Source organism: Phalangium opilio, unplaced genomic scaffold (genome assembly GCF_054372755.1).
Source record: "Phalangium opilio isolate 3A_F unplaced genomic scaffold, DU_Popi_V2 ptg000209l_1, whole genome shotgun sequence".
NCBI lineage: Eukaryota > Metazoa > Arthropoda > Arachnida > Opiliones > Phalangiidae > Phalangium > Phalangium opilio.
The window spans coordinates 18,250,194-18,264,799 of NW_028324217.1; the positions used below are offsets into that span (position 1 = coordinate 18,250,194).

Genomic DNA, 14,606 nt, shown 5'->3' on the forward strand with positions numbered 1-14,606 from the left:
GAGAACAAAGGCTGGGATCAGGCCGGACACCAGTTTATTATTTCGGACATTGTTGTCACTGGTCCCAAGGACTAGTTTAAAAAATATCCTTATTTCCCAATCACCTTATTTACCCTAAATTTACAAACGTCAATAATAGCTATGTTTTTAAAATCATTTTAGAAATATAAATGCTTAAAACGTTTTAACTAAAATTAAGGTAATTTAATGACGATTGAAATAAATAATACCAATTATATTTATATAATTATTCATGAAAACCTCCTAACTGCGTCTCGCCTCTGAGAGGTTTATTTCGGTTTCGCCAACTTGTTCTAAAATGACCTTGTATTGCACCTCATACTGCGATTGGTTCGCGGGCTTGTATTGCCGCTCCTCTAAAAAATCAGACTCCCTATTCCCAAGGAGATATTCCATAAATTGGCCAACCTATGCTTTTTTACTGTTAATAAAATAACTTTGTGGACGGTTTTCAACCCTTCTGAAATTCCAGGAAAGGGCGAACATCACTTATCTCTATGTAAATAGGGGTTTTACCATTTTAGGGAAGGAGTGGGGGAAAAAACTACACTTTTTTAAGCGAGAAGTGGTGATGAAATAGTAGTACTATCTGTCTAGGGTGGTTTTCTGTAAAAAAACAAGATTGTGTTAGGGCCGCAGGCGGTAATTTGGGCTGGTTTCTGCATGGGTTCGGCGAAATCTTCTAATCTAATCTAGCAACTCTGCGGGTTAGAAAAGGCGGGGTATTCGACTACTGCAACTGTTGTGGCAATCGTGAGGCACGTGCAATATTTCAGTGACTACGCGCTCGCGGCTCGGTTCATTTAACCTAAAGTGTTGCTAGATTGAAGAACATTAGCGGTTAAAGTCGAGATAAAAAAATGAGACTTCAAGTAGATTACGCTGATGGTTCGGTTTCTGGGAAGATATATCAAATCAGTTCCAAAGATTTTTCTAAAACTCAAAGGGTTAAAACGTTTAGGAACACTGTGTCGCTTTGTATAGATATTCCTACAAATCGCTTTGACTTAATCTTCCAAGGAAAGGTGGTAAGTTGCGCTTTTTTCGTTGTTGTTCTGGTATTCATCTACCTTTATTTTTACTAATTAAATTAAAATGAATCAAAACAGCTCACTGATCAACACACCGATGAAAGTGGGACCGTCGAAGAAGCACTCCTACACAATTATGGTATCGAGGAGAGGCATACTCTTCAAGTTCGTGTAAAGCTTGACCTCGATGCTCATGTCAAGGATGAAAAGAAAATCAGCTTGTCTAGTGGCGTAAATGGAAATAACGATGAAGCGGCCACTAACTGCATTGTACGTAGCTTCACAACTTTTTAGGTTTTCGGCAGTAATTAAGACGGAAAACCAACCACCCTTTTATCATAACTGAAACTTACCTTACATAAATGAACCTTTTCTAATATTTCGCATTTACTAATTTCATGGAGGTGCAATACGTAACAACATTGCATTCACAAAAATTGTGGTTACCAAACTTTATAAGAGTATTTTTAGCAGTGTTCCAATGCTTTACTTTAACGCACAAGCGGTTTGGGAGAGATATTAATTGTTCGGACCTGTTTTTAAATTACTGGTTAATTAGAAGTCTATAGGAAAACTAAAGGGGGAGTAGTCCTAAGGACCAGTTTACTATTGGAAGTAGTTCAGGGAGCCCAGCGGCCCTATAATTTCTATAAAATCTTATATTTTTGAACCTGTCCCATATTATATTATAAATTCCTGAAAGGTCTTAAGTTAAAGCTGCTCTTTCAGACGATCCAACTTTTTGACTAAGCTTGATAGGTCAACTCGAGTTGAATCAACTAGTTGGATCGTGTGAATAGAAACTGGATGAGTTGAGTCACCTAAAAAGTAAGCTAAGAAAATTTGGATCAGTGATCCAACTTCTGCTGACTCAACTCTTTGAATTCATTTCTTCAGCCAATCAAAACGAATTAGAAAAAAATCGCGCGTTATCAAAGTCGGTGGCACTTCCATTTGGCGGTGAAAGTTTTTAATCGCGTGAAAGAGGATTTACTCAAGTTTTCGCTTCAAAAGTTCATAAAACGTTTTGAGTAATTTAGTTGGATCGTCTGAAAGTACCTTTTAGTGTTTTTAATTATTAGTCACTTTTTCAAGTAAATAATAATTGTGTCTGTGTTTGCCCTTCAATATTTGAATAGTGACGTAATATCACTTTAAAATAAAGATATCCACACTCTTTAATCCTATATAATCCTATAATTGGCATCAAATCTCAACTATACCAAGATTTACAAAGTAGTTTAAAAGCAATGGGCCCCTTTACTGAACTTTACATTATTTGTTGTAATTAGTCATATATAATGTCATGAAGACCATTTCAATGGTTTTGTTGTGTTTCAGTTGGTTTTGCGCACAAACATGTAATCAAGTCTTAACGCACATTTTTTTCTCCCCACTTTTAAGGAAGAGGTTAGCAATTCTTCAGAATCCGCAGCGACTTTGGAACCTACTAGCAGTCAATATTTTAACGTTGGGGAACTCGTCGACGCGAAAAACGTGCATTTTCAAGGAGCTTGGATGGAAGCTAAAATAGTCGGGATTTTTCGAAAAACGGAAGAACCACTTCAACCATCCTCAGGCAATGAAGATGCAGACTCGCTAATTTATTCCGTTGAATTTGAATCAGGGTGAGAATATTTTAAAGCTATTCATTTCCTTAATCCAAAAGTCCATCAATAATGAACTAGCGTGTTTATTGTGCCATTTTGAGTCGAAAATGATCTATGACATTTTGCCCCCCCCCCCCGAGGAAAAGTTAAGATTGGAGTAATTTACGGATGACCCCTTGAATTTAATTAAGAAATTCAAAGACAATGATTTCTAATTTAATTAAGGGGTCATCCTAAAACATTCCAATCATATCCTCTTACATATCATCAAACAGTGGCTCTGACGGCAAAATGTCGTAGAACATTTTCGACCCAAAATAGCTCAAAGAACATCTCCCTTAATCTCTGATAGACTTTTCAGAAACATCCTTAATATATTTTCGGTTTTTTGTTTCTAGCGAAACCAAGGCTGAGCTTCCGTTAAAAAGTATTCGCCCTAGAGCTCGACAAAAGGTGACATATGACAAAGTGACACCTGGATCGAAAATCATGGTGAATTATAACACTGATGATTCAACGAAAATTGGACACTATTACGACATGATAGTCAATCGCAAAAGTGCAAGGAGACTGAAATATGTCATTGGAACCGTCTTCTTTGGGTATTTTATTTTTTTTCTCGCTTTTTTGTATTTATAGCTAAGAATTAATTAGCAACTGATGATTGATCAAATTAACTTACCTTGTCCCACTATTAACGCGTGTGCTGGAGTTAAAGATCCGGTTAAAGTTTAATTTCACTTAGTTTTCATCTCAATTGCTTCCTAAAGTCCTAAAATTAATGTTTGATCCTATTATTCTGGAAGAAGTCCCGTAAAATCCTTTATTTCCATAAAACCATTATCATTTTCTATAAAAACAATTTGAGAGTCGACTGGTGACACTTCAACCCACTGGTATCAAATAGTAAAAGTAGATTAAAGCCCTAAATAACGCATTTATGAGTGTAATAAGAACTTCCATCGAAACAAGTCACGTAAATAAAATTCCGTATTACCTAGGTGTGGTTGGGGTGGGGAGGGCGTATTTGTTTCGTATATGCTAATGTAGTACAGTATTCATGTTTTCTAACTTGCTATGGGAATGTTCGAGATGGCCGAACGGTTGAGGTATAGCCTTTACCACAACTAGCTAAAACGGTATATTCGTCTATCCAGCCTCTGACACAAACCACAAACATACACACTCTCAGATCATAATCTTAAAAGCCAGTATGTCTTTCGCAACTTAGATAAAAACCTATAACAGCTACACGTTGAAGGGTCAAGAGATTTTCAACGACAACTATAAATAAATAACAGCGACCCAGTTCATGTGGACATTGTTTCATAAAGAAGGGGCTTTTAAATTTCTAGCCGCCATTTAAAAAGATTTTAACAAATCGAGCCCAAAAGACTATTCAACCCGTCTATAGGTTAAAGGAAACCAGTGTACTCAATATTTGTGAAATCGGTGGCGGACTTTGTTGCATAGAGAAGCAGATTGGAAAAATATTTCTGAGTACGCGCCTACTACTTACGAGTAACGTTACTGCAAATTTTCAGCCTTCTAGGGCAAGCGGTTTGGGCTGGGCGTTGATTATCAGTCAGTCAGTCAGTCAGAACTTTGATTTATATGGATATTAACACAAATTTCAGTTCCTTCAATCGTATTTTTTATTTCCCAACAGAGTTGAAGACACTGCGCTACAGGACTGCAAAATTCATCTAGTGGATGAAATGTATATTATAGAAGACAATGTCCTCTTGGCAGATAGAGATGCCACCTTAAATGAACTGGTGCTCAAGGGCTCTAGTCTAAAAAGTACAATTTGTTTGTTGATCAGCCAATTTTAGTATATCACTTCAATTTTTCACGTTATTCTTCTTGCGCTCCAATAGGACTTAGAAAACCCGAGTGTTCCCGCTGTCAGGATAGACCTGACGTTACATGCCAAGAATGTTCGTGTTCAGTGTGTGGTGGTAAAGATGAACCTCACCAACAAATAGTGTGCGATCAGTGTCTAGAGTGCTTTCACCTCTGGTGCCTGAATCCAAAGTTGGATTCGGTACCAGAGGGTGATTGGTTCTGCGCCAGTTGCAAAAATAAGGATGATATCCGCAAACCCGGACAAAAAGGGAAAAGCAAAAAAAATTCGAGAGGGTCCATGAAATCATCCACTCGTGATTGGGGTAAAGGCATGGCTTGCGCCGGAAGAACTAAAGAATGCACGATTGTGCCCATGGATCATTTTGGACCCATACCTGGAATAGTAGTAGGAATGTCCTGGCAGTACAGGATTCTAGCCTCTGAAGCTGGCGTTCATCGTCCACCAGTTGGTGGAATACACGGACGGGAAGAGGACGGAGCGTATTCAATAGCGCTCTCCGGAGGCTACGAAGATGATCTTGTTAGTAGTCGTTGAGTCCAGATTTTCGATGTACGCTCTATCTTGAAAAAAGTGATGCTAAGATCCGCCTCTTGGACGCGCATAATACGAATGAGAGGGAAATGGGTTACTACCAGAACCTGAATAAGGCGGGGATTTCGAAAAAAGGGGGGAGAGTAAGGGATAAGTCAGGGGTTTGTCCTAAGTTTTGTCCTAAAATGTCAAGTATTTCTTTTGGTATATCAAACCATGCTTCGAGCAATGGTAAATATGGGTCAGGTGTGATGAAGTGGGCTCAGGGATATTTTCAAAACTTCGTCAGGGATAAGCTGGAAAAGTCAGGTATTTTCGATATAACAATTTCGTCCGAAGCCTGCTTACTGAAAAACGGAGGTTTCAAGATGTTTTTTGGTTCAATCTTAAAATGGTGTTGATGAATCATGACGTATTTTCGAAACTCCGGTCTGTTAGATGGACTTACGATTGGCCTCAAAATAACGGCCCATTTTTCAAGTGCAGCGTATATCGAAAATCCGTGAAGAAATTTCAAGCAAAGTTTATTTCTCATAAAGATTGCGCTTCTAATGCATTGTTTTCTAAAGATGAATTTTAAAAAGCTTGTGTTGAGGGCAAAATTCTAGAAAGTGCTTGGTAATCTTAAAAATTATCGTAAAAATTAAAATTTTTCTCGTACCCTGTTGATGTATATACTCAGCAAGGAATAATCACCTATGAAAACCCACCTTTAGTGTAGTTAGAAGTGGTGATGAAATGTTCACAAAAGGGCTACTCGTGATTTAAGTCGCTATTTTCTCGCTCATACAGTCCTTTCTACGGGATCAATTCCTCTTGTGTATAAAATGCTCAGCTTGAACTTCATTTATGTGGTTGTTGTTGCGTGTGGGAAACGCCTACTTGATAGAAGCGCAACATTTTTGGCCCACATTATCACAGAACGATAGCCATGAACGGATTCGTTTCTTTTTAGGATGAAGGAGAAACATTCTACTACACCGGAAGTGGAGGCAGGGACCTCGGTGGAAATAAAAGAACTGCGGAACAATCTTGCGATCAAGTTCTAACTGATAAAAACCAGTAATAATTATTTCTTCTTATGGCCTTTTCAGACGATACAACTTTTTGACTTGTTAAGACGAGTCAACCTGAGTTAAAAAGTTCGGGCTTATGAACAAGTTGAATCACCAAATTTAAAATTGATCATTGACCCATCTAGTTGAGTCGGAAGTTTTTTCGTTTGAAAAAGCTTTTAAAGCAACAGGCGGCTCCATTATCGCCCCTAGCATTCTGGCTAGCCTTCTGGACACAAATTTTATCTAGCCAAAGGCAGGAACCAATCAGAACTTATGCACTAGGTCCCATTGGTTCCTGCCTTTGGCTTAACTAGCCTTTAGAAAGCTTAAACACTGTGTAGTAGAAAAGCCATCTTTAAGGGGAACCATTAGGGATAGCATTTTTCGACAATTATAAGGTTTTGAGCTACCTAAAAGAAAATGTGGAAACTGAGCCTCATTTAAGTTTTGTTATTTGAAAATCGAGACTAGTTAGAAAGAGGAAAGTAAATTACGCATAAAGGCTAATGATGTCATAATGGTGTCACCATCCGCTTTAAAGATCAGTATTTCGCGATGTCGTTTGCTTCGAAGTAACCCTGGTGCATTGCAATTATTGCTACTTTATTGATGTTATAACAGTGTGGTTATAATCAAGATGTCCCCCCAAAATCTATAATTTTAAGCACATTTTTCTAGTAGCAACGTCATCATAACCTAGTCTAAGTGAGCCAAAAAGATAATTTAAAATATTCGTTACGTGTGGAAGGGAGGGGATCTATACTGGGCTATGAGTCGGAATGAAGTAAATACTAACCGTTCTCCATTCCTACTTTTGAAATTACATCTATTCCTGATGAAATGTATTTTTATATTATATCTTGAGAAACTAATTCCAAATTTAATGACAGATTTACACGCTATTAGCACTTTATGGTTAACATTAGTTGATAGTCGCGATCATTTAAATAACCATAAAATATTTAATTTACCTTTCTAGAGCGTTAGCCAAAAATTGCGCAGCGCCGTTAAATGATAAGGAGGGAGCCGAAGCCAAAGACTGGCGGAGCGGGAATCCCATTAGGGTTTTAAGAGGTTTCAAGGGTTTTAAACACTCCAAGTATTGTCCTGAAAAAGGTTATCGCTACGATGGCATCTATAAGGTGAAGAAATAACATAAAAATTGATATTTTATGAACCTATTTAGTGTTCAGGTGTAGCTAACTGAAGTTAAAATTGTAGGTCGTCAAATACTGGCCCCAGAAAGGCCGTTCCGGATTTAAAGTTTGGCGATTTCTTCTCCAAAGGGACGATCCAACACCAGCCCCATGGACTGAAGAAGGGAAGAAAATAATGGAAAATCTCGGAATTAAAATGCAGGTAAATTAATTTGGAAGCGAAGAAATACTTTGGTCGACCATCATTACTAATTTTTTAGCAAAGAGTTTAATTAATATTTCCTCTGTAGATGTTAAATGAATCTGAATCTTCACAAACTAACGAAGAAAGTGAGGAAAAGCCATCTAGTAAGAATCGGAAAAGGAAGAGATCTCCTCAAGACTCTGTTGCTCCCGAACCAAAGAAAAACAAACCGGTTCCTTACGTTCCACCCAAAAAAGTAGCGGCCATGATGTCGGTGGATAGTATTAATGAAAAGATTTGGGAAGAGTGCAGTTCGTTTTACGAGAAAGGCGAATTGGCAAGTTTATGTTTTATTACAAGTTGATCACACATCCCCTCCCGTTCTTTAATGAACTAAGAAAATAAGGCTCTCCCACAACAAATCTTAGAATCGTAAGAATTATCTCTGTAGGCAGTGTCAAAATGGTTAAATTCCAAATTAAGCCAATTGGGCACATTCCCTCAGTATAAGGGGTCATACCCCTGACCTTTCCATTTACGGTGGTGTGGAGTTTGCTCTCTCGCTTCTCAGCAAGAAGGTCCCAGGTTCGATCCTGGACAACGGTACCCTGGGAACAAACCCTACTGCGTAGAGTTTGTAACTTCTGTTCCCACTGTTAAATTAATCATACTTCACGTTGTTACCCGGTTTCCTCTTTCCGTCAAAACTTGCTGAGGGCGCTGTTGGTTGTGGCTTATGGCCTAACCAACATCCCTCATGCTTTCTAAAGCGACCCACCCACCTATAAACAAGCCAGATTATAAGAAAGCTTAGATTATCATTATAGTTCCGTATATTAGTATATTAAAATGAACATAAACGGATAATAACAAAGTAAGATTAGATTTTTACCTGCCCGAGTGACGATGACGTCACGGCGAGGTATTACAATGGACGAGTCTGTCACCGCGTTCGCAAATCGGAGCAAACTTGTTTGGACAAAGCAATTTTTGGCTTCTACTCCCATCGTTAGGATTAAGAAATACGCGGCGAAGGGTTAGGGTTACGAGGAACGTCTAGCCCCCCAATGGCAGGGCTTCCACCAAAGGTTCAAGCAATAGCGCTTTTTCCCATCATTTAATGCGAATCAATCGTCTTATATCCCTTAAATTTCCAAAAATTGTTAAAGAGGCATACGCTTTAATTGAAACTTCAGCAATAGCAATGTTTAAAATGATTTTAGGAATAAAGTTTCTTAAAACGATTTAACTAGAATTAAGGTAAATTACGGACGATTAAAATAATTCATATCAGGGATAGATTTATTTTTTTAAGTCTTAAAAATAAATCTATCCCTGTTCATATAAATTATATTTATTTAATTTTTAAGAAAAACCTCTCAATTTCGTCTCGACTCGGAGAGGTTAATTTTGGTTTCCCAACTTGTTATTTTAAAAACATAGTAGCGTTCAATTTCAACTACCATGAAAAAATTAGACCGCCATGATGTCATAACAGTGTCGCCTCCGGGGGGGGGGACGTCTGTGGTTCCCGTTTTGTTTCAAAGACAAAACCTTTATTTTGGAAAATATTTGTTTAAATGCAAAGCCTTTCTGTTTTCTTTTCTTTTTTATTATTCTATTCCAATTAAATAATAATCAATTCCGTATTACCCCCTCCCCCTTAAAACAATAAAAATTTATTTCGACTAATTTATTTTATACATTATTCTCGTTTCAGGAATTTAAGAAAAAAGTAATGGAGAGCTTCAATTGCCTAATTTGCCAAGATTTTGTTACAGACCCCGTGACTCTAAATTGCAGCCACTCCTTTTGTTTAACCTGCGTGAAACGACAGTTGAGTGTAAAGCAATATGAATGCGTACATTGTAGAGACGTTCTAAGCGACGACTTCCAACCTACCATTAACGAAATGTTAAGAGAAATTTTGAGAAATTTAATTCGTTGAGTAACGATGTACTCAATCACGTATTCACTTTGGAGGAAAAAAATAACAAAATATCTTGAACGTTTCCCAATTAGTGGAATATTTTATAATAACTAAATCTAAAACGTGGTATAAAATTACCGAGAAAGAAAAATAGCTGGAGAAAGGGTTTATAATTTTATAAATCAATAAGTGGTAGATTGTTCTTTATTTAAAGTTTTAATGGGTATTAAAATTTATTTGAATTTTAAGAAGACTATTCGTCTTCAACCAATTTCTATCGTACTTCGTGTGGTTATGTAATAACTAGAGGTGTGCGGTGAACCGTTCCAATCGAATACCGAACCGAATAATTCGATCCGGTATTCGATAAGCCCATTTTCACTATTCGATACGAATATCGAATACCGAACTGACTATTCGCTTAAAGTTCGACTACCATAAATTTAGGTCCTGGGCAATTGAGAGACCCACCTTATTTTAAAAAAAAATCATCCCGATTTTATTTGTCTCTCATCAAAAACTACCATGTGCCTAGGAAAATTTTAAGAACTGCTTGGCCACCAGGAGGAGAGGTATTTTGAAATTTAGGAGCTTCTAAATGTTTTGCTTTGTATTAACTATTCGTGAATATTAGGGTTACTACCCGATGAATCGCGAAGACTATGCTTAACTATTCACGAATACTGTGCTTAACTATTCACGATTAATCGGTTAGTAAAAAATTAACCAAGGCCTAACTATTCGCTATTCGATTTGGAATAAACTATTCGATACGGTATTTGATTAGGAAAATGTTTTGGTATTCGGTATCCGGTTCGATACCCAAAAAGTGGTATTCGCACACCCCTAGTACTATTATCCAACGGAGTAATGCGCTGATAACTAGTTACTTAGTTAGTGTGAACGTACAAAGGCAGTGTACCCGATGCCATGGATATTTCAATCGTAAAGGGGACTGGTAAAAGTTACGGCTTTGATAGTTCAAAAATTAGTTTTGAAGTTCAGTGTAAAGATAGGGCTCTAAAAGGAGTTCTGAAACGTTTCTGATAAGAGTTTGTAGAATCATTTTTGAACTCTTCCTAGAAATGAAGAATTTTGCATTGTTTGCTAGTCCCGTATGAGTTTATATTGTCTTCAGAGCCAGATTTTGTATGCGTGTATATGTATAGAAAGCCTTCCTCACTGGAAGCGATTAGACACGGTGAGGTTGGCTTCGAACTTTCTTAGATATCGGGAACACCTTCAATTGACACGTATGTTGATGGATTTAGTGTTCTGGCAAACGAAATTGTGAAATTTCTTACTGCAAGGGTTTATTTATGATTGTGATAATTTTCTGCGATTTAGAGAAAGACAAAAAATGTATGCTAAACTAGAAATTGCACCTCATAGTGTCGTTGTCAGTGTGCCCCACGAGTATTGAATTTAGAAAGCATTTCACGGATTTACGTGCCACTCTTCGTAACTTCATAGTGTACTATGCGAGACACTGTATAGCCTTAGATTGTTGTTGGGTGCTGTCATAGCCCACTCGATCACGCGCATGAGGACGCGAGCAGCTTGAATTTTTTCAACTTTTTTCCTCGCTTTCCCGAGATCAAGAATGAGAAAATTTTGACCGTTTGAACAGTGCATTTTCTAGAGGCTGCAGGTGAAGCCAGAAAATCTGATGAGCTCAGCACGGCGAGCGTAGCGAGAAAAAAAAGTGTCGTCTGATTGTTGTTGGGTGCTGTCGTAGCCCACTCGATCACGCGCATCACGACGCGAGCGGCTTGCGTTGTCGAGTGCGTGATCGAGTGGGCTATGGTGCTGTACAACCTTAGCACATTGGAAACCACAGAGAGTGATGCAAAATTATTTTTGCCCTTAGAAGTAGTCGCGACAGTAAAGCAAATATGCCTATGATCCGACAGAGACGGCTCATTGGATACATGCCAGTTAGACACAGAAGACGCAAGGTTTTCCGTGGCTAACGTAAGGTCAATGACCTCCCTGCCGCGAACATGCAAAGCTACACTTAAACTACAATTTAAGCGGCAATGAAAGTTCTGAGGGGGCTAGCTGGTGGCAGAAATGGAACTCGTTCGAAAGAAGAAAAGCTCAAACATTTGGAAGTGCGTTTGGAACAAACTTATCCAAAGTTAATTACGATTTTTTTGCCCCTGCGCACCCAAATGTAATAAATCATATACCAAAAGAAAGCTTACGTCTCCCTCTATTCATTGCACACCGTTAAAATGAGCGCAAACGATAATTAATCGATATAATTAATAATATTAGATACGGTACCGCAATATACAATGGAGGCCTCTTGGAGGGTAGCCGGGACCTTTGGTTGATAAGCGGTGGAGATAAACGAAATTATACTAATTGGTGAATTTATATGCATTTCAAAAAAATTTAAGTGAAATTTAAGTTCGTTTTTTGTTTATTTTCAATGGTTTTCTTGGAAAAGGAAATAACAAATACATGTGAAAATGGTTTTAAACCAAGAAAATCATATGCTACCTCCTTTTCCACAAATTTTCAGGTGTTTTTAGTTTCTCTTTTTCTTTAGCCTGACAATTCTTTCGTTTTTCTAAATAAATTTTGTTAAAATTGCCCTAAATCTCATTTATTTCGTTGTCTACGTTCGATTAGGTTAGGTTAGGTTTGGTTGAAACTGCCACCCTTAAAATCAATTTTTTTTAAACTTCTCTTTATTTGCGCCGAAAAATTTTAGCACCATATTTTTTCTCATATCAAACTACATCAGAAAAAAAAAATTCCGAGCAGGGGCTATTCTTGAAAATTGCCATTTTTTTCATTTTAGCATTCTCTGTGTGAATTTTATTATATTTAATACAAAATTAATTATGAAAATGACGTTGTAAAAATTGTATATAGTGCTTCAAGTGTCTTGTCTCTGAAAATGTACACCGCTTCCGATAATACCCACCAGAACGGAGAAGGTTAGTTTCACAGTTTGCGACATTTTAGTTTCAAGATGTTAAAGATAAAAGTAAAAGTTGATTTATTTAATAATTATTTAATTGGGAAGATCAGTTGTCTAGGGGTATTTACAAATTACTTTGAAATATCGCATAGGTAATAAATAAATAGTTCAGATATATTGTAGCATATAATGGGGCTGGTTTCTGGTCCGCGTCAGCTCATAGTAAATTAATTTTTACGATACCGTAAGTTTTCTTTGTTCGCCGCACAGCGCACATTCGCGCACTTTTTTGCTCGTTGGGCCCACGAGCCGCGAGGTTGATTCCGTTGGACGGGAAGAAGGTTAATCGTCCGGCCTCGTGGAAGTGGGATCATCGGGCGGCAGCATTCCTTCGGTCCAGCATCTCTAGGTCATCGTTCGACGAGAGTCCAAGGGCATTCCGGCAGAGTAAGGTCGAGTGAGAGCAGGAGCAAGAGAGCGAGCCTCTTGGATGGGTCTCCTTTTATACCTTTTAGGTCGGATCAACGGGGTTCCATATGTTATACCAGGACACGGCTAGCGCGGGGTCCCAAGAGTTCCTGCACGGTCTCATCCCGTTTCACGAGATAGGCCAGGACAGATAGGCCAAAAAAGGGCTTGACCTAGAACATTTGAACATAAAGATGAAAATTGGTACATGGGTTGTTTTTGACCCCACAAAAAATATACTAAAAGTCCCCTGCTGTAGAGCGCGAGCTTTCGCCGCCATCTTGGAAAATGGCCGCCGGGAATGGCAGCATCAATGTATTCTACACTCTTCTTCAAAAATTATGAAAATTGGTACGCATTATGAATGGAACCATATGAACTTCATGGCAAAATTTTACAGCTCTGTGTTCAATAGTTTGGTCGCCATATTGGACAATGGCCGCCGTGAATGCTAGGTACAGTATATTTCACCATGTTGTTGGAAAATTATGAAAATTGATAGGTATTATAATCAGAGCTGTGTGAACCTCATAGTAAAATATTGAAGCCATTAGTCGGTTAGTTTGGCCGCCATGTTGGAAAATGGCCGCCATCAATGTCATTTAGTTACAGTATATGGTTCAAAAATTATGAAAATTGGTAATAATTATGTTGAAGACCGTATAAACATCATACTTGAATATTGAAGACGTGCTACTGATAGTTTGGGCGCCATCTTCGAAAATGACTGTTTGAAATGCCAAATATATTACCGATATATTAATTTTTTTCAATATTTTTTTATTGAGTAGATGATTTTCATGAACGTATTAAATGTCATAAAATTAACTATCTTCGAGTCTAAATTATCGACCCATCTTCAAAAATGGTCGCTGAAATATTACTATCCTAAATTCTGCCATATTACTCGGATTTTGGTTAGGAAAAACCATTTTATATGGGGTGTAAACATTCTAGTGTCGTTAAGGATTAGATTTACGACACATTTTTAACATTTCGTTCATATTTCTCTTCATCCTGAAGATTTTTTTATTACGGCTTATACCTTGCCAATGACCACACATGCCCCAGCAAGCTAATCCAGATCGTCTACATTCACAGTTCTTTATACAAGATGTTCTGCAGACTGCAGGTACAAATAATGAGTGTTATAAGTTCATCTGATGCCGGAAGGAGAATGGTGTGAATGGGTCTTCGACTTTCGGGATCGCGAACCAATCCCCACTGTTCAGGAATAAATCGTTTCCCAGCTATTGTTGGACTTGAAGATACGCTCGGAAAAAATGCAGTTTTGCGGCGTCTGTTGTTGGATGAAACTTAGCGAGATCAAATGAGGACTTGACAGTATGTGTGGCAACGGTTCCATTATACGTCTAATATCTACATAGTTGAATCTTGGACGTGTCAATTATCACCCTTCGGCAGCAATGGCTTCCTTAGATGCAATATGGTCATTAAAAAAGCCCAACAAATTGGTAAAATGTTGATTATCTGTCATTACTTTAAACCACGCCTTATCATAACCAAACCCAGTTACAGCACGTAAATGAAAGAAGTGTTCTTTTAACCTTTTTAACTGAAAGGACTTGTCGTGGCGGAGGGGGCCTGAGTTCGGTGTGACGGTTCGGGAGTTCCTTGGGTTCGCCCTTGGTTCAGACCGTTCCTTATCCCAATCCGTAAAGGTTTTGCCCGGCCGCTTCGCCCACGCCCAGGTGTTGTCTTGGCTCGCCCCCGCTATTAACAACCCTCTAGGGGTCGCGCATACACTATTTGTTTGGGCCGTATGGCACTGTTGTGCTTGGAGAGAACTC

The 14,606-nt window shown here is 38.2% G+C and overlaps 2 protein-coding genes across 2 annotated transcripts; both read left to right on the top strand.

Moving 5' to 3' along the window:
- The first annotated feature begins 987 nt into the window (after window positions 1-987).
- On the top strand, window positions 988-3,390 carry LOC149621014 (E3 ubiquitin-protein ligase UHRF1-like). The gene is made up of 4 exons (XM_089854672.1): window positions 988-1,322; window positions 2,457-2,680; window positions 3,061-3,264; window positions 3,381-3,390. Exons 2-4 carry the CDS (start codon window positions 2,571-2,573, stop codon window positions 3,388-3,390), a joined length of 324 nt encoding a protein of 107 aa, XP_089710798.1. The 5' UTR covers window positions 988-1,322; window positions 2,457-2,570.
- Window positions 3,391-4,380: 990 nt separating this feature from the next.
- LOC149621015 (E3 ubiquitin-protein ligase UHRF1-like) lies at window positions 4,381-7,832 on the top strand. The gene is made up of 6 exons (XM_089854673.1): window positions 4,381-4,465; window positions 4,543-5,051; window positions 6,019-6,125; window positions 7,101-7,263; window positions 7,343-7,480; window positions 7,569-7,832. The coding sequence occupies exons 1-6, from the start codon at window positions 4,381-4,383 to the stop codon at window positions 7,824-7,826; spliced, it is 1,260 nt and encodes a 419-aa protein (XP_089710799.1). The 3' UTR covers window positions 7,827-7,832.
- Window positions 7,833-14,606: the final 6,774 nt, after the last annotated feature.

What these genes read in the sequence shown, in the direction of transcription:
- LOC149621014 (XM_089854672.1), top strand. Translation starts at nt 2,571, where the DNA reads ATGGAAGCTAAAATAGTCGGGATTTTTCGAAAAACGGAAGAACCACTT. An exon ending in TCCGTTGAATTTGAATCAGG is followed by an intron (nt 2,681 to 3,060) that starts GTGAGAATATTT and finishes TTTTGTTTCTAG; the next exon opens with CGAAACCAAGGCTGAGCTTC.
- LOC149621015 (XM_089854673.1), top strand. Translation starts at nt 4,381, where the DNA reads ATGTATATTATAGAAGACAATGTCCTCTTGGCAGATAGAGATGCCACC. An exon ending in GAGGCTACGAAGATGATCTT is followed by an intron (nt 5,052 to 6,018) that starts GTTAGTAGTCGT and finishes GTTTCTTTTTAG; the next exon opens with GATGAAGGAGAAACATTCTA. An exon ending in GTTCTAACTGATAAAAACCA is followed by an intron (nt 6,126 to 7,100) that starts GTAATAATTATT and finishes TTACCTTTCTAG; the next exon opens with AGCGTTAGCCAAAAATTGCG.